At 42.0% G+C, this 17,901-nt stretch overlaps 2 protein-coding genes across 4 annotated transcripts; one reads left to right on the top strand and one right to left on the bottom strand.

The window, feature by feature from the left end:
- The first annotated feature begins 427 nt into the window (after positions 1 to 427).
- brd8b (bromodomain containing 8b) lies at positions 428 to 15,901 on the top strand. 3 transcript variants are annotated; one of them, XM_006781830.2, is made up of 19 exons: positions 428 to 517; positions 2,176 to 2,272; positions 2,860 to 2,929; positions 3,076 to 3,125; positions 3,242 to 3,364; positions 3,453 to 3,533; positions 3,936 to 4,000; positions 5,007 to 5,176; positions 5,453 to 5,644; positions 6,032 to 6,125; positions 7,431 to 7,573; positions 8,868 to 9,303; positions 9,392 to 9,429; positions 9,515 to 9,714; positions 9,993 to 10,085; positions 10,407 to 10,475; positions 10,594 to 10,879; positions 12,946 to 12,990; positions 14,567 to 15,901. In XM_006781830.2, the coding sequence occupies exons 1-19, from the start codon at positions 499 to 501 to the stop codon at positions 14,624 to 14,626; spliced, it is 2,331 nt and encodes a 776-aa protein (XP_006781893.1). In that variant the 5' UTR covers positions 428 to 498; the 3' UTR covers positions 14,627 to 15,901. The 3 variants fall into 3 exon arrangements, with proteins under 3 accessions (XP_006781893.1, XP_006781894.1, XP_006781892.1); XM_006781831.2 differs by lacking the exon at positions 12,946 to 12,990; XM_006781829.2 differs by lacking the exon at positions 14,567 to 15,901 and having other exon boundaries at positions 12,946 to 14,503.
- A 249-nt stretch (positions 15,902 to 16,150) lies between these two features.
- Positions 16,151 to 17,824, bottom strand: si:ch211-39i2.2 (DNA damage-inducible transcript 4-like protein-like). Its single transcript, XM_087847922.1, has 2 exons — positions 17,561 to 17,824; positions 16,151 to 16,930 (listed from the first exon to the last, which is right to left on the bottom strand). Exons 1-2 carry the CDS (start codon positions 17,727 to 17,729, stop codon positions 16,488 to 16,490), a joined length of 612 nt encoding a protein of 203 aa, XP_087704048.1. The 5' UTR covers positions 17,730 to 17,824; the 3' UTR covers positions 16,151 to 16,487.
- Positions 17,825 to 17,901: the final 77 nt, after the last annotated feature.

Here is a 17,901-nt window from a genome sequence, read left to right as displayed (position 1 = left end):
GTTACATTTATTTGAATTATGCAGGGGTAGTTAGGTTAGCCACAACAACCATTAAGTAACAAATATCAATTGTGTGTGTGTGTGTGTGTGCATTATGTACATGGTTCTGTGCTATACCATGCATTATGCATTGGTTCTGTGTGTCTGAATATGTCTAACTACTCTGTATGTAACAAGAGTTACGAGCCTATTTTAAAAATATAGGGAGTATGATTAAAAAGTTGTCAGAAAAAAAACGACTCAAGTAAAGTACTGATACCTGATAATTGTACGTAAGTACAGTAACGTATTTGTATTTCGTCACAGTAACGAAGTATTTCCAGCTCTGCTTAAGTGTAATGAAACAGCTCCTAGTATCCCTCACTGTTTTTTAAAGCTTCGTTTATTTATTTATTTAATCAAATTTCTATTTGTTCCGCTCGCTTGGGTTGACTTTACTGTGTGTTCCGTTGAAACCTGTCCGGCGGAAGTTGTGATCAAGGCCTCGTCACAAAAGCAATGGCGAGCGGTATCGGCAGTGAGTAATATTTTTCAAGTCTTTCTGTTTTTCCTCGTTATTTATAGACAGTAGTAATAGCAAACAAATTCCAAGCCTTGCAGCTAGATTATTTTAGCCAGAACCTGTAGCCCCTTACCTTGCTAAAACGTTGCACCGTGTTTACGGTGTGTGTGTGTGTCTCACGAATGTGTCCCCCTTAATCGACTATGCTAAGCTAACGCTATAAATTAAATATTAGCAATGCGTATGTTGTTGTTTTTTTCTAGAAATGTATGTGATACGTCTCTTGATAGGGTTGTGTGTTTTAACTTATATTCACGCCCCAGTAAACGTGAGGAATGCTTTGCTGTAATCATATTAGCATACCCAAGCTAATATCAATAGTGTAGCATTAGCTAGCTACCTTGGCTAAATAACGAAAGACTTTTAAATCATTCATTTGACGCCGTTGCCCTTGGTTTTTTTATTTTTTAAACTTAAAATAACGTTTTTAACATAATACGATCTGAACGGTTTTTATTGACTGTACGGAAACACGACCGTCGTATGTGTGGTACTTCGGGAAAAAATAATAACAAACCACTAAAAAAACCTGAGACAGTCCGCAGAGGCTGATTCGTCATCAGTGACTGATGATAGTGTTCTTCTTAGAAAAAATACTAGTTTTTTTAAACATGTTTTTGTGTGTATTTGACCAAGTAAGCAGGGATAGAAAGTTCCGTAAAATAGCACTCAATTAAAAATAATGTTAATTGGGATTTTATTCAGTTAAAATTGTCAAAACGCAGTCAGATAATATTGCTAGTAATAACAAAGCCATAACGTTAAAATCTAATGTGGCAGAACTACTACTACACGTAACCACAAGCCCCATATATTTTATGTTCAGTTACTGAGATTACCCTCAGATGCTTTTGCAATTTGGATGGAAGCTTGTGTGGCAGAATGAAGTTAACCGAGTTGTTTCAGAATATCTCATATTTTATGTGGCTCTTTTTGTGCCATTGTTTTTGCCCTAAAATACAGGTTTTCAATTAGCTTCTTTCAGCTGTGCCTTTTAGGGGTCACCACAGTGGATCATCTGGACCATCTGCCTCTGTCTCACCCAACCCCTAACATCCTCTTCTGTCGCACCACCCTCTGCATAGTCCTCCTCCATTGCATCCACGAATCTTCCCTCTGTTCTTCCCCTTTTCTTTCTGTCTTGTAGCTCCATCTTCAGTGTCCTTTGTTCAGTATATCTATTATCTTTCCTCTGGTCATATCCAATCAGTCAGCTATCTCCCTTTCCCAGTCCCTGCTCTGTCCTCCACGCTCCAAAATTTCTCTGTTACTGACTCTAGACACACTAACCTTTGCCTTTTTCTAATCTGTCTTCACTCATCAGTGGCACAGTTTCCACTGGTACTCTGCTTGCCAGCAGCACTGGTTGCAGTTTGTGGGTTCCTGACCAGTCCAGTATGCAGATCTTACTAATGAGCCACGTGATTGGATTGGTGATGATTTTAAGTCAGATCCTCTTCCTGATGCACCCCTCTCCATTATTCATCTGGGTTTGGGGCAAGCCAATACACTGTGTACTGGCTTGTGGCACCCTGTGGTTTGGTTAGCTAGTAGCAACAAAGTAGCAGGAAAAACAGTCAATCGTGTAATAAATTCTTCTTTCCCCCCAACAGAACACAAGATACTGAATGTGGGGCCGACGGAGCCCTGGTCAGTCAGGGAGAAATTGTGCCTGGCCTCCTCTGTTATGAGGAGCGGAGACCAAAACTGGTAAAAAGAAATATGCTCAGCTACTTTTGTGTGTGTGTGTGTGTGTGTGTGTGTGTGTGTGTGTGAGAGAGAGAGGGAGAGAGATTTAGTTTGCCCATGGGACCTTATATTCATATTTTAAATGTGTTGGAGAAATGCTGTAAGGAGAAGATATGTAAAATGATTTAAGGATCTTGTTTGATAAATATAACTGTAATCGTATTTACTATCATTATATACCACTATTTTTCTGCAGTTCTCCTAAAATGAGCCATATAATAGGAAAATTATCTTCAGAGGGTTTTGTACCATTTCTTTTAAGATATCAGTGTTTGCAAACAGTTTGTGCTTTCCCTAAGATTACTAATTTTTGTCTAAATGAACCATCGTACTAGAATATATCAGATTTAGTGTCTTAACAATGATCCTTATGGTGGTTATTGTTCTGTGCTCATAATCTGTTTCAAACACTGGCAGTAGGCGAGTGCAAGGCAGTTCGTAAGACAAAATGATATTACTTTATTTTATTTTTAAAATGCTTGAAAATGTGTGTTATTGTTATCTGCTTAATGCTTGAGTTTAGTCTGAGGAGACTCTCTGTGTTTCAGGGTAAGTGTAAGTAGAGCCATCAAGCCTTTTGCAGAGCCTGGGCGTCCACCAGACTGGTTCTCGCAAAAGGTGAGAGCATAACAAATATTCCTTTTGTGAATTTATCTCACACTTCACTTCCATAAGTCTTCAGGAACATTGTCTTTTGAGTGTAACTGCAGTTGGACTGATCTTCTCTGCTCACCTATAAGAATATTTTGTTCTCTGTTTCTCAGCACTGTGCCTCACAATATTCAGAACTGCTGGAAGCTACTGAAGCCCCTAAGTCAGTATTACAGTGTACACACACATCTGTTTGCAGATATAAAAAGTAAACAATATTATTATGCATTTCAAAAATAATTTGAGAGTTGACTCAAAATGTGTGTTTTCCTGTTCCAGGCGTAAGCGCGGTGAGAAGGGCGAGGTGGTCGAGACCATTGAAGATGTCATCGTTCGTAGGCTGACCACTGAGAGAATAGAGGAGTTAAAAAAACTTATACGAGATACACAAGAGCAGTACAGGTACATAAACTCTTAAAGGGAAAACATTTGACAACTTTGATATCTGAACTTTAACCCCTTTTTGCTTTGTTTGTTTTAATCACAACAGGAAGTTGAAGAAGGAGGTGGATCTGATACAGATGGGTCACATGGACTCCCAGCTGAAAGAGCTTTGGGGAGAGATCACACTGTAAGCATCTTATCTGTGGGATAGTGCTTCCACCTAATGGGTGGATTACCATGATAGTTGTTTCACACAACCAACTCCAGAGTGTTAAAGATCTTGCAGAACGCTGCCAGTAGAACTTTACTCTGTTTGCCAGTAACCAACAACTATACATGTTTTGTACACTGTTCTTTTATTTATATATATATATGTGTGTGTTTGTGTGTGTTTTCTAATATATCTCTTATTCACATTTTTCTTCTGTCTGTGCTGCTGTAACAAGTAAATTTCCCCAATGTGGGATTAAAAAAGTATATGTCTGTGTCTGTATCTCTGTAGATGAGTGGGCTATTTAGATAAATGAGGGCGTTCTCTCATTTAGTTTTGTATACAAACTGTTATATTGTCATAATTTGTCTTCCCTAGAAAGAAGAAGCAGGACGAGGAGGAAGCAGAGCAGAAGAGGAAAGCCACAGAAATGGCGTACCAAGGTAGTTTAGGTTCACTTTCACTCTACGAAGGCTGGTGCATGTATTTCTTAGGAAAAGGCGAAGAATTAGTTGCAAACTTGTTGCTCTGTGGTGGGTGTTGCCATTGTCATTGTCTGTATGTTATGGTAAGATCTGTCAGAGCTTGAAGTTAAATATATATGTCATACTATTAAAATTCGAGTGAGTTATTTGATATAAAAACAAAGTTCCCATATGAAGCTGAAACCTGTGATCTTGGTAAACTAAGGGACAGATTTGTGAAGGTAGAACTTCATTTTGTACCTACACGTTTTTTTAGCATAAAGATTTCCCTTGTTGGCACGAACTCTAATGCTAAGATTAAAGACGACCATCTCTCACATCCACATACAACCAGGAAGATTCAAATCACACGTCGAACCTCGGCCCACACATGTAGTCGACCTGTTGCAAAGCCCTTGTGGTTTTGGCTATGTAGACAATACTAGAAGGGAATTAGGATGTCTGAAAACAATAGCACTATTAAAAATGATGAGAGGTCCTCTGTAGCCAGGCATTTTAGTTCTCCTTGACTATTGCACTCTACATTTTAAGGCTATTTGAGGTTGTTGGATCGAGGAAACGTTTTGAAAATAGAGTTTAGACCATCTGCAAACCGAGTATCATGAAGATGAAGTAGAAAAATTCTTTGCTGTAATTTATAGTTTGATATTTTTAGGAAGGGGAGGGAAGCTTAATAAAAACCTTAGGGGTAACAGATGTGAGATCAGAATCAACTGAGAGGATGTAATAAAGCAGGAATTATATGCATCTATATCTCAGAAGATTGCAACTTCTCGTCCTTCTTGGAATGTTTCTCAGCTTCTCTTAAGACAAGAGCGTCTTTCACTCAAGTGCTTGGGTTGGAGTGACGATCCTCTCACATGATGCTCAGGATTTCTCTGCTGCTTTTTTTCAGATTTGTTTTTAAGGAGAGTTTGAAAATTGTCATGCTCACCTCCACTCTGGTCTTCTGTCTGTATCGCAGCTCGCCAGGCAGTGAAAAACACACCCAAGCGTCTGCCCAGTGTGACTGTACGGTCTCCCCTGGGTGCCAGCCCGCCAACCCTGGATTCTCAGACTGACTCTTCAGTGCCCACTCCACCCATGGATACAGGAGCCGGTGTCTCTGAAGATACAACCACCACCCACTCAGTTGTAAGAACACTTAGTTTGCCATATATACTTGTTTAGCTCACAGGATAGAAGAATGATGGTGAAGGGAAATGAGTTTATAAGAGTCCCAGTTTTCTGTTAAGAGATGAATTTCAGCCAAGCTCACAGATACATAAACCATGTTTCACTGCAGTGAATATAGAGACGTCTACAGTAACATTAAACATGAGTATATCCGGCCCCAGTTTTTGCCTCATTACAAGTCAGAGGAATAAGATCATCTCGCTCCGTCTCAATGACTTCTCTGCTGTCTGTCAGGCTCAGGGGGTAGGAGTGTTTCTGCCAGCAGCAGACCCTCCAGGACCCGGGCCCAAAGATGGTGGACTCGCTGCTCTAGTCGAGGACTCGCCACAGAAAAGGCTCCTAGCCCAGAAGACCACACCGCCACCGTCACCTCTACTGTCAGAACTGCTGAAAAAAGGCAACCTCATCTCAGCCAGCCCTCGCCTGGTGAGAGGCAACTTAGCATGGCTCATAACATCCAGAAACGATGTGATTACAATGAAAGCTGCGAGTCTCGCTCAAAGGCTTTAGACTCAGTTCTGTAAAATACCTGAAAACCAGCAATGTGTAAAAACAAATCATTTAAATGCATCTGTAAAGTGCAAATAGATTTGGAGTATTTTTAAATTCCTGGCTAAGCCACTGAGTTTTGATACCTATTCTAATACTAACATTCAAAGAATGAAAGTAGGAGTTAATCCACTCAGTGGGCAATAAAGCCTTACTGTGATATTCTAACATCAGTATTCTTTTAAATCTTCTTTTATGCTCTGATATTTTTTATTAAACCTCACTTTGGTGTTTTTGTTGTTGTTGTGTTTTTTCTGATGTCAGGTTGCAGAGGGCGACTCCACTGGAAGCCTAACTAATGGCGTACAGACTGCTACGGCAGCCACTGCCTTACCACCTGGCCATGACATCATCACAGGTAAACACACCTAACTAAGTTTCACATTACACAGGAGCTACTTTCTTTACAGCTTGCCTGGTTGCTGTCCTGGGAAATAATTGCATTCATGGGGCTCCTAAAAATGGTCATCGTGACTCCTGGTTACTTGTAATTAAGATAGACAGAGCATGTTCAAAGTAAATGTCTTGGGGGTAGGGATGGGTATCGTTTAGGTTTTATCCGATACCGGTGCCAAACCAGTACTTTTGAAACAGTGCCGGTGCTTAAACGGTGCTCAAACCGGTGCTTAAAGAATGGAGAATACAAAATTGGTCCAAAAACCTCTCATGTTCAGCTGTTTGTTTTTTTTTTTGTAAAAAGATAACAATGTTAGCCTTTTCTGCAGCTATGGGGCATATATGGTATCACTCTTGGCTGGAAGCAGTGCTTAAACAATGGAAAAAACACAAACTTTGTCCAAAAACCTCTCATGTTTAACTGTTTTCCACTTTTTCTTTGGTCATTTTAGCCTTTTTGGCCAGGGTGAAGGGAGCATCTGCCATCAAACAAGAAGACAGCCGCATGTAGCTATGATGATGTTTGCTAGTTCACCTTACATGCATTAATGTAATAACGTGGTTAGCCTACTCAACGTAAATTACACACGAACAACATTAAGCTACTCACGCAGAGAAGAACGGCTGCTGCCATCACCATCATCATCATCATTTCTGCTACACTGGCAGGGCTAGGGGCCAGGACTCTACTCTTTGGGTTTTGGGGGATGTTGCTAACTCCGGGTCCGATAACAGGCAACCCACCCGCAGTAGATGTGCACGGTGTGAGGTCTCGCAGCAAGCTATCAAATACGGCGCATTTCTCGGCTTTTAAAAAAAACCCGCTATGCATCGCCAGGTGTTTCATCGGATTTGAGGTGTTACCTCCTTTGACAGTATCACAGTATCAGCTTAAAGCACTTGTTGCAGGCTGCTGAGTTTGCATATTTTGCTGTGAAGTAAAGCCAGACTTTTGACCGCTTCGCCTTGGGCATTTTTAATCTGTAGCTCTGCTCTAAAAGAACGGTCTGGTTACTACCGTTTATGTCAGAACGATACCGGTACCCATCCCTACTTGGGGGTGTCTGGGGGAACGTTGTTGCATGTCTCTCCTCCTCCTTTTTTCCCTGTTTTTCTACAGTCAGTTTCTAAATAAAGTCACACGTCTGCGTTGTTGCATTTTAGTCAGTGTTTCCTGGTTCAAAGAGGGAGATACGGGTCTTAACTTTGCAGTAAGATTGTTGTTGCATGCTTGTGTTCTTATTTCGTCACCTGCACGGGTTTACAGAGGGGGAAGCAGAGGCGGCAGTGAAAGCAGAGCTCGGTGAGGACACGGGATTAGTAGAAGAAGACCTCGTGGCTGTGTCTTACATTGGTGATGAACTGGACCTGGAGACAGTGGGAGACATCATTGCCATCATTGAAGAGAAGGTACATACTGTGTAGGGGCTGCATTCGTTTGAGATTAATATGACCAGGAGCAGAGTTTATTTTGTAGGTTTAATATCAAGTATTTTAGTCGTTGATTAAGGCAATGACACTAAAAACAAACTAATACGAATATAATATGATTTAGAAAATATTTAGTGTTAATTGGAAAACAAAGAATGAAATTTGCCATATTTTATGTTCCCATTGTCAGACTTGGACTAAGCATTAGCTAAGAGTGGCCCTGAAGAATCTCTAGAGCAGAACAAGGACTGCCTGTAGATGGCATAACTACACTGAGGATTGTCACAGCAGCAACCTGAACAGACTGCCTATAGGAGAGCACTAGACAGGAAGTACTGACAATCGCTCGTTAACTGCAACTGAATTTTCACAATAAGGAAAAGGGGATTTTTTTCTAGTAGTATATTGGTTTCTTTATTCCTTTGGATGCATGGAAAAATGTAAAATCTCAAAATTCACTTGGCCCACCCAACCCCTAGAGCCGGTGCCAAACATAAAGTCTGCAGCCAGGCAAAGACTCCAGTCCGGCCCACTGGACAGCTTTGGAAAATGTGAAGGAGGGCGTAAATTAAAGAGGCCTTTCATACTGCACCAAAGTACTTAAGTAATAGCTAAGCAATTAAATAAGAGAAAAGTTCCTGTGTTTTCACTGTAGAGGTTTATGTGGTTTTTAGTGGTTTCCACAGTTAAAACACATTTTCTGTGACTTAACAAAAACTTTGCCAGAACTTTCTGGAATTTTACACATTTTTTTCTTACAATTTAAACCCAAAGAGTCGCGTTAATACATTTCTCTCATTTGCTACATCAGCGTTTCTTTAAGACATGCTGTTGAAATTGCACTTCCTTTTCAAATATTAAGACATCTCAGAAAGGCGAGTTTCACAGCTGTCTCAAGATCAAAGTAGGCTGGATGTGGCCCATGATGTAACGATCACAATTTAGTGTGGTCAATGAACTCCTACCAGTATGAGAGCCATACTGGAAGGAGCCTAGTGATCCCAGTAAGGTCACATGTGTCTGACAGGTCAGGAGGAAGAGGCCAGACTAAGAGTTATCGCTGGTGGTTTTGGTAGGTTGGGGGTTAGCTTAAGAACTCCTCTTGTTTTTTGTTTGTTTGTTGTTGTTTTTTAATTGGAGACAGTTCATTGCTGCTCTGACAGTCAGCAGGTCTAATACCTGCTCTTTCACTAACCTGGCTCCCCATGTAAAGTTCATGTGTGGGGAAACACTGAAACAACATAATGGTTTATCTTTTTAATCATCATCCCAGGACGATGACCCTGTGGCTTTGGATGCAGCTGCGGTGGAAGCAGCTCTCTCTCTGTGCGAAGAGGCCGTGTCAGAAGGTCACACCCTCCCTGGCCCCTGGGAGACCCAGGAGCTGAAAGCTTCAGAGCCCACACCAACCATCCAAGAGTCAGCCCCCCAACAGACACCTCAGGATATGGTCGCAACATTAGCCCCGACACCTGCCAGCCAGGAGACACAAAACCAGCCAGATACTAAAAGGGAAGAACCGCTTAAGGGAAACTATGAAGGACCTGAGGTGACGGGAAGTGATGTCACTTCTTCTGTCACCTCTGATGATGGTGTAGCAGCAAGTGAAGTCGCAGAGGAGGGGCCCGTGGTCAAAGAAGTCACTGAAGCTACAGTGAAGAGTGAAGGAGAGGAGTGGAGTCAGCCTGAGCCCAACCCACCTTGCTTAGGTGCATGGATTACACACCGATCTAAACCCACAGTGGAAATGCTCGCACATTTCTGTTTTCTCATTGTCTCCTCATTTCTGTCCCACAGACTCTGAGGACAGCTCTGTGTCCGGGAAAGAGTCCAAGGTAACACATTTAAGGCTACGTACATGTGTGGACGGCATATGATAACAAGAATAACCGTTATTTTACTCTGTGTGTTTGAATCCAGGAGGTGAAGGAGGAGGAGGCAGGGAGCGAGGGTGACCCCGAAGAAGCGATGGAGCTGAAGGATGAGTGTGGAGAGGGGGAGGGTCCATATTTATCTGAGGTGGATCGGGCAGCAAGTGAGAGTGAGGATGGATACGGCCCGCCCTCCCAGCGCTACACTGCTGATTCACTGGCCAGCAGCCCGGCCTCTTCTTCCCAGCTGTAAGTGTCCAGGTGCTTATTCTTCCAGAAAGGGCGTAGGCAAAAATATTCACCCTGTCCCTGGTTTTTACCAGTAATAGTAAAACCAGGAGTCTGTTTCTCCTGAAATAACCCCTGCTATTCTTCTAAACAAAAATATTAGGGGAAATCTTTCTTTGAAAATGGATCAAACTTTTGTCATTTTCATTGAGCTAACAGTCTAACAGTAAATGCTTTTGTTTTTTTGCTTTTCTCTCCCACTCTGCTCCAACTGCCTCTCTCTTCTTTCTCCGCGTCAGCTCTACATGTGGCGAAGACCAGGAGGCGGTCCAGGCACAGAAGATCTGGAAGAAAGCCATTATGCTGGTCTGGAGAGCTGCAGCCAATCACAGGTAGAGCTTTGTACCAGAGCTCAACAATAAATTGTTCAAGTCTTGTTTTTTTGGTCAGTAAGTTCAAATCAATTTCATTTGATTTATTTTTTTTGTCTTATTATTGTGAGTTTCATCAATTTCCAGCTTTTTGTATCGAGCTGGTGTGATTGAATGAGTAACTACACTGTTGTACATTCTGCAGTGCGTTTGCATAAAACCATTTGACTTTTTCCAATCAGTTAAAGAAGTTAGAGACTCGCTTGAATCCTACAGATTAACCCGGGTCATGTTGTTGAGAGGAGACAGGTGTTTTACTTTTGCCAATGTTGTGTTTCTCAGGTACGCCAGCGTCTTCCTACAGCCTGTGTCAGATGACATCGCTCCAGGTTACCACAGCATTGTACACAGGTCAGACCGCACACACACACCCTTCATTTTTGAAACAAGCTCAGCTAAAAATCGTTGCAGCCTAACTGTTCAACTAAAGTACCAAAACAAACTAACTGCTGCTGCTTTCTTGCTGCAGACCCATGGACCTGTCCGCCATAAAGAAGAACATCGAGTCCGGTGTTATCCGTACCACCGCTGAGTTCCAGCGCGACATCATGCTGATGTTTCAGAATGCCGTCATGTACAACTCGTCGGACCACGACGTGTACCACATGGCGCTGGAGATGCAGCGCGACGTCCTGGAGCACGTCCAGCAGTTCCTGGCCACCCAGCTCATCATGCAGACCTCAGAGAGCGCCATCTCTGCCAAGAGCCTCCGAGGCAGGGAGGGAAATCGTAAACCAGGAGAGCCAGCCGAGAAGGTGGGTTGAGCAGCAGACAAGGCTGATTGTGATGAAGCAGAGTTCTTTATTAAAAGCAAAAGAAAGTTTCCACACATGCCAGTGCTGATGTTTTGTAACTACACTGTAAACTCTTGCCTCTCTCCAACACTGAGTGCTGTGACTCCTGTTAGATCGGTGCAATAAATGTTCTTCCAGGTATTTAGAGTTTTATGATGCCTGCAAAGCTACTGCAAACAGTCCCTCTGCCCGCCTCCAAGAGAAGGTGGAGAAATCTAATCTAAGTTTAATGCATTTTAATTATTTACAGGAAGTGCACAGTCCCAGAACTGGCTGTTTCTTGTAAACCACAGATAACACTTCCAGTTTATGGAGTCATAAAGATTTTTTTTTATGAAGGGCATTTTATATTGGTGTAGATAAATGTGTTTGGTATATCAGGACGATAATTTCAGTGTGCCATCATGCTGCGGTTTGCAGTCATTTCAAAACTGGATGAAAATACACGCTTATGTGGAAGAAACATAAATAGTGGATTCATTAAATGTTTTGGACGTGTCAGTTATGCTCTGTGAAATGTCACAGACAGACATGCTGTTTTATTTACTGTCAGCATATGAAACCTGAGGAAGCTGTGGGTTCAGCACACATTTAAGTGACCATGCAGTCAGTGTAGTTCTGATTTATGTCACATAGAATATGACAAATGGACTAGTTTTCTAAAAGAAATTATTGAACAATTGACCTCGATACACCTCACCCTGTCTCCACATTACGATCCCAGAGTGATGCTACTGTACTGTGTCAGTGTGGTGTGAAGTACCAGAAACCAGTGGTGCAATTAGGGCACAAGGAGTTAAGAGTGCCAATGTATTAAAGGGTCGGCACTGATGCGCATCATACAAGTTAGGCATGCTCATTTTGTTACACAGCACTGTCTCTTCTAATTGGTGTAAGTGCACTTTCTTAATCTTGACTTCCCAGCTGATTCACATCCTGCATGCTGGCTGCACCGCTGCTGTCTCTCTAGTCTATCTCTGACCTTCTGCTCTGTTTCCTGTTTCTCTCTCTGCATCTCCTACTGTGTGTGTGTGTGTGTGTGTGTTATTTTCTCCCATACATTGCATATAAAAAATGGATGTAACTTCATCCTAGCTAACCATTTTCTTCCACTCTTGTTCTCAAACATGGAGTCATTGTGGAAGTGCCTTAAACATTAATTTCTTCTTATCGCCAGCAGGGGGTGACAAAAGGTTGTCTGTGGAAAAATGACACTTCAGCTCCTTTGATCTATTACCTCAGTAAACACTTTTCTGATGACTGTCTTAATAAAACATGAGGTTCATTTTATGAAGAGTGAAAAACAGGATAAAGCTGTAGCGTAGCACGCAGCGTCCCTGAATGTGTCAGTCAGATCCAATCCTCGCTCGTCATGTTTGATTTCAAAATAATAAAATGATGCTGTAAAAGCTCCGCTTGAGGCTTTACAACTGGGCTTTGCATTCACAGTTGTCAAAGTGGCTACATCCATCTTTTATCTGCACCCTGCTTTCTCTTGTTTGAACGCTTGAGTGTGTGTCTAATAGGATATGATGGAAATTTGAAACATTCAGACAACACATTTTGGGAAGATGTCATGTTTTCTTGGAAAGTCCACACATAAAGGTACATTTTGCAGAATTATATTTAACAAATATTTCTACAGATGTAGTAAACTTAGTGTTTTGTTTAACTGCTACACAGCAAAGTCCAACTTCTCCATTTTAGAACTTTAACAAGTTGTGCAAACTGTGGTGCGGTGCTTGTGAGAGGTCCTCACACCTCTGCGTTGCTTCTGTTTGTGCCTGCTTGTGTACACTCTTCATCTCCATGAGTCTTAATATTTCCAGTCTGCATTCAGAGACTGTGTGTGTGTGTCTTCATGTTGTGTAGAAATGTGCGTTTGTGTATATGCAGCTCTGAAGTCAACAGGACCCCCATCTCCTGAGCGTGTCTCTGTGTTTGACGCAGACTTGTATGAAACTTGCTTTCTCACGCCTGTGTGTGCTTTCTCTCTCTTTCTCACTCCGATGTTTGTCCTCCTACAGGACAGTGTCCCAATGGCCTCTCCTGCTTTCCTTCTCTCTCTTTTTGTAAGTATTCAGGTTCTCGCTCAAGTTTCACCAGAGCCAGGCCACGCTCCATACACGCTTGTCTCAAAGCTAACATGTACACACATCCACAGTGTTACACACTGCACACACCTGTCTGTACCTCTGATCTTTCTCTTTATTTCTACTGAAGCGGCTTTGGAGGACAGTAAGGATTTAAGACGCCATGAAAGCCATTAAAGGTGGACTAATACGACCAGTCAGAAAATAAAAACTATATAGATTGATAGGAGCAAAAGTCAGCTTGCAAACTATATTACAAACCTAAACTGGCCAATTTTAGTTGAAGTCACTCGCACTTCAGACTGGTGGGAAATACTCAATAAAATAAAAAACAAATATAAAATCAAATGTTAAATGTAAAATAACCAAGCAACATCCTCTGGCTCTCACAAATAAATGGGGAAAGAGACACAACCTTCAGTTCTTTTAAGAGCCACTTGAGACTGGCTTTAAAAGTGAGTCAATCCTCATTGACTCCCATGTTTAAATAACCAACTCTACATCAGATAATCAGATATCACTTTTCAGCCCAATAGAAAAAAATATTTTTGGTGTCTGTGATATAATATTTACCCTGTCTGAAAGACCGTGTTTAAGTAAAAGTGGGTGTGGACACTTTGATAGACAGCCAGTCTATCGTCGATTTAGACGAGTAAAAACATACAACACATAGCAAATGTGAGGAAATTGTTTGGGTTTTATGTGTCAAAAAATGCTGATATAAGAATATCAGATTGCTTCACAGTGGTTGTTTGTAAACAAGTGGTTAATGTAAAATGACCATCTTTTATATACAGCATGTTGAAATAACCACTCCTCATAGTGGCGATCCAATCTAATCAGTCAGGTTTTCCAAGACTTATGACGGCAGATTCAAAGAGATTGTTGCTCTAAACCACTGAGCTATTAAAGTGGTGTCAACTACTCAGCAGTGTAGAAACGATTAAATGCAGAAGAGATGGGTCGTGAGCCTACGCCCATCCTGTGCTCTATAGATGTGCCATACAGATGATATAGAAATGAAAGACTTCTTCCTCTTCCTTGCAGTCTCTCTCTCTCTCTCTCACACTCACACACACACACACACACACACACACACACACACAGACACTCTCATATATCTTTGAAAATACTGTCTGTATCACCCTCATAAACGTTTACATTTCTGTTTGCACCAAAGATTTTTCCCATCCCGCACTCACACACTCTCTCTCTCTCACACACACACAAACACACACACACAGGTAACTTTCATCACCCAAGCTTCCGTCGACCTTCGGTTAATGTTTCCTGTGTTTTTCTGTTAATGTGCGTTAGCATCTCTGCATGTTCCAGTTTCTTTTCTCCTTGTTTTCTTTTTATTTTGCTCATGATTATTTTTTCTGTTCATCATTTGGGGAACGATGCCTTCCAGGGTGGATTGTGCTGTGTTTTTGTGCGGAGCTCAATGACACAAGGAGGCCTGCCACAGGGCCTGCCTGACCTTTGACCTGTACAACCTTACGTTAAGCTCGCTCTTTCTCTCTCTCCACGTTTCTTTGTGTCTCTGCTGCAGGATGGAGGCACTAGGGGGCGGCGGAGTGCCATGGAGGCCGACCTCAAGATGAAGAAATAGTGCAAGAGGGGGCTGAGAGCCGCTCTTCGAATCTTGCAGCTGATTTCTTTCTGGTCACTTTGTCGTTTTCTGAAGAGAACTGTGCCGTCTCCATGTGCCTGGTTTTTGTGCGCGCACACACACACACACCTATGCTAAGGGACATAAGTGTGTGTGTGTCTGAGAGAGCTGTACAGCGTTTTCTCCGCTCCCATTCATGGGGCGCCATGGGATGTTGCACCAATTTTCCCTATGAATAATTTCACCAGCACGGGTAGCGGGGGTCATAATTTGCCCCTGCTGCAACACAACAAGGACTTTGTGGATAGAGAACAATACTTTCACCAGCAATAGTTTGTTTGGGATCAGATGGGAACGGGCCAGATGAGTTCTACTTGGCAGATTTGATTACTTTGAGTCGTGCGTACGTCCTGCACCTGATTATGCTCAGCCCCTTTGGGCTGAACAGACGTCAACAACGAAGATGGCCACATGAGCAACCATGATGTATAGTTCCACAAATTCAAAGCGAGTCTTCTAGTGCTGCATGTTGGGCTGACTCCACCCCGAGCTAAGAAATCTGTTAGTTTGATCACTGCTAAAGCATAATGGTAAAATAAGAGTTACTTAAAATATTTCATTAAATAGATTTCTGATTTTTTTTTTGGTTGCAAAATTGTGGTTTGTGTCTTCTATTAATAGTAATTTAATTGATTTGATTCAATCTATTGGCCATTGTATACCAGTGCATGTTTCAGCCCATTAAACTGCAGATCCTTCACTTTTTTACTGATCGTACTTCTGAGTACAATTGATAATAAGGGTAATTATATAAATATAGATAAAATTCAGCCACAGGTTAAACTCAGTGTAACACTTTCAACAATGAGCAAGGCTGCCACTGATTTCTGGCAACAAGCTCTTAACCTGAGGTATCGACAGCACCAAAAAGAGGCTTTCAAAACATTACCCGGCTCTAGAAAATATTTAATTAGGTTGACCTCAAATGTCAAAGCCCTTCCTATACAAGGAAATACACTAAGGCCCAAAGTTGCCCCTGAAGCAGCTTTAAAAACCAGTGGTTTGTGACAAAACAGCTGTTATTTAATGGGCTTTAACAGATTGTTGCTGAATCATTGCCACTTATTACTTAGGATGTAGGCTGTGTATAGAGCACAGGAAATGTTTTTGTAATGCGTGTCAAGGAGTGAAGTTTTGTACTGGAAAAGGTTCATGTAGTTGTGTTTGGGTAGCTGATACATTTGTGTAAATTTGTTAATAAAGATTTGATCTAAACGTGTAAGGGATCAGTTTGGGGATTTAAGCAGCATTTCACTTTGAATTTTTTAAGTAATGATTAACCTGACAAGGGGAATTCATTCTGTGGGAACAGTTTCCTGGTAACTGCATTTTGTGCCCTCAGGCTTATTGTAATCAGGAACGGGATTATTATCAGTTTCTATTACCTGTAAATGGGTCTGTAATTATGATGGTATCACAGGGTCTGTGTGATCCCAGTGTTCAAAAGAAACAGAAACACAGCACTGAAGTTGTGCAAAAAGTTTATTTTGCATTCTGTATATTAAGAGGCATCTTTCAGGAATGAGACCTGCCCAATCCTGGTACTGACACATTTCCAGTGTACACATCTTTACATTCAAATACTGGTGCAAAAATACTGTCACCAACTACAGAATAGAGGAAAGGGAAAAAATAAAGAAAAACAAAAACAGTGGGCCTCCTGTCAGAGTTTCATACAGAAAAATAAATAACTCACTTTAAAAACTACAGGAAGGCAATCAGGTTCCAGTGCATGGCAGACTACATGTAGCTGATGGTTAAAACCACACACGGGTAATGTTTTAGAGTCTCATCTTAACCCCTAGTTGAAGTCGTGAACAACAGGACTGGCAGAGGAGTAGAGCTTCCTCTTGACCAGCCGGTACTCTGGTCTCAGCTTCAAAACTTTGTTGGCATCGAAGATGTTCTTGAATGACGGCCAGCCGTCACTTTCTGCCTTGAAGACCACAGACAGCTCGAAAGTCGGCGTGACGCTGGAATCGGGGAAGATGCTCCCAATGTACTTCAGGCCGTCTTTGCCATCGATGTAGAGCTTGATGGAGGCCCCCCGGAGCCCACAGGGCTCATCAGCAGAGGCACACACCACATCCTGACTAATCCTGGTGGTCATGTGGCGAGGCAGCAGCAGCACCTGGCAGTTGAGGATGGAAGCCTTGGCCTCAGTGAGGCGACACTCCATCTGCTGAGTCACAACCTGCTGGAAAAGCCGCTGATCGTGCTCCAGACCAGCGTCCAGGTCAGCAACTGAATAAAGAGGCAAAGCAGCGTCAGAATGAGAAACAAGTCACACCATCTCATTACAGTTTAATATCCACGTCAAAGGGTCCCTCCTTTTCTCTACACTAGCAACGTTGAGTGTCAGACCCTTGAATCAATTCACTTTGGACAGATTTTAAATCATGTGAAAGCTGCACTTAATATAGTATGTCACCAGAATAAAGGCTTTGCATCAGCAGCAAACAAGGAAGCGCTCTGAAAAGCTCAGCAAGTGATCAGCTGATCCAAAAGCTGAAGGGCTTGCATCAGACGAGTGTCCCGTGAACGAGCACTGCCAGTTCAATGCCCCATTGTTCTAACGCGAAGCTTTAGTTACTTCCAACCGGTTCCATGGTTTACTTTGGACCATTGATATTTAAATAGCATTAGCTGTGTTTGAAGGCTCTGCCAGCCAGAGAGAGAGCAGTCCTTAGACCAGGAGCACTTAAGGAAGAACCTTCGCCGTGTGTGTGTGTATGTATATATATATGTATGTATATATATATATATATATATATATATATATATATATATATATATATATATATATATATATATATATATATTATTTATTTATTTATTTATTTATTTATTTATTTATTACAGGATGAAACTTACAGGATGAAATGCTCTCGCTTTCTTCGTAGCTCTCGACGCTTCCCCGCCGGGATGAACTCATCTTTTGTCCCGTTGTCTTTAGCGGACACAAGCACTTTCCTGTCATCTCTACGACGTTTTCTTCCTCCGACAAGAGGTGTCCAAAGACCAGAGCCGAGCTATAGACCATCCTGATTCCTGTTTGTGAAGCACCGGTATCTCCTCCGAGCGTTTGGTCTGTGTCTTCTCCATGTATCGAGTTGGTTGAGCTGAGCGGCTGCCGGCTGTGAGCGCGGAGGTTTTATGCCCGAGCTGTCAGTTGCATCAGCTGAGCTCTCGCACGTGTGGGCGGGGCTTGGTGG

This window comes from Neolamprologus brichardi, chromosome 2, assembly GCF_056152115.1.
Source record: "Neolamprologus brichardi isolate AB-2024 chromosome 2, ASM5615211v1, whole genome shotgun sequence".
Classification (NCBI taxonomy): domain Eukaryota; kingdom Metazoa; phylum Chordata; class Actinopteri; order Cichliformes; family Cichlidae; genus Neolamprologus; species Neolamprologus brichardi.
The sequence above is the reverse complement of the archived record's forward strand: the minus strand, read 5'-3'. Positions and strand labels throughout refer to the sequence as shown.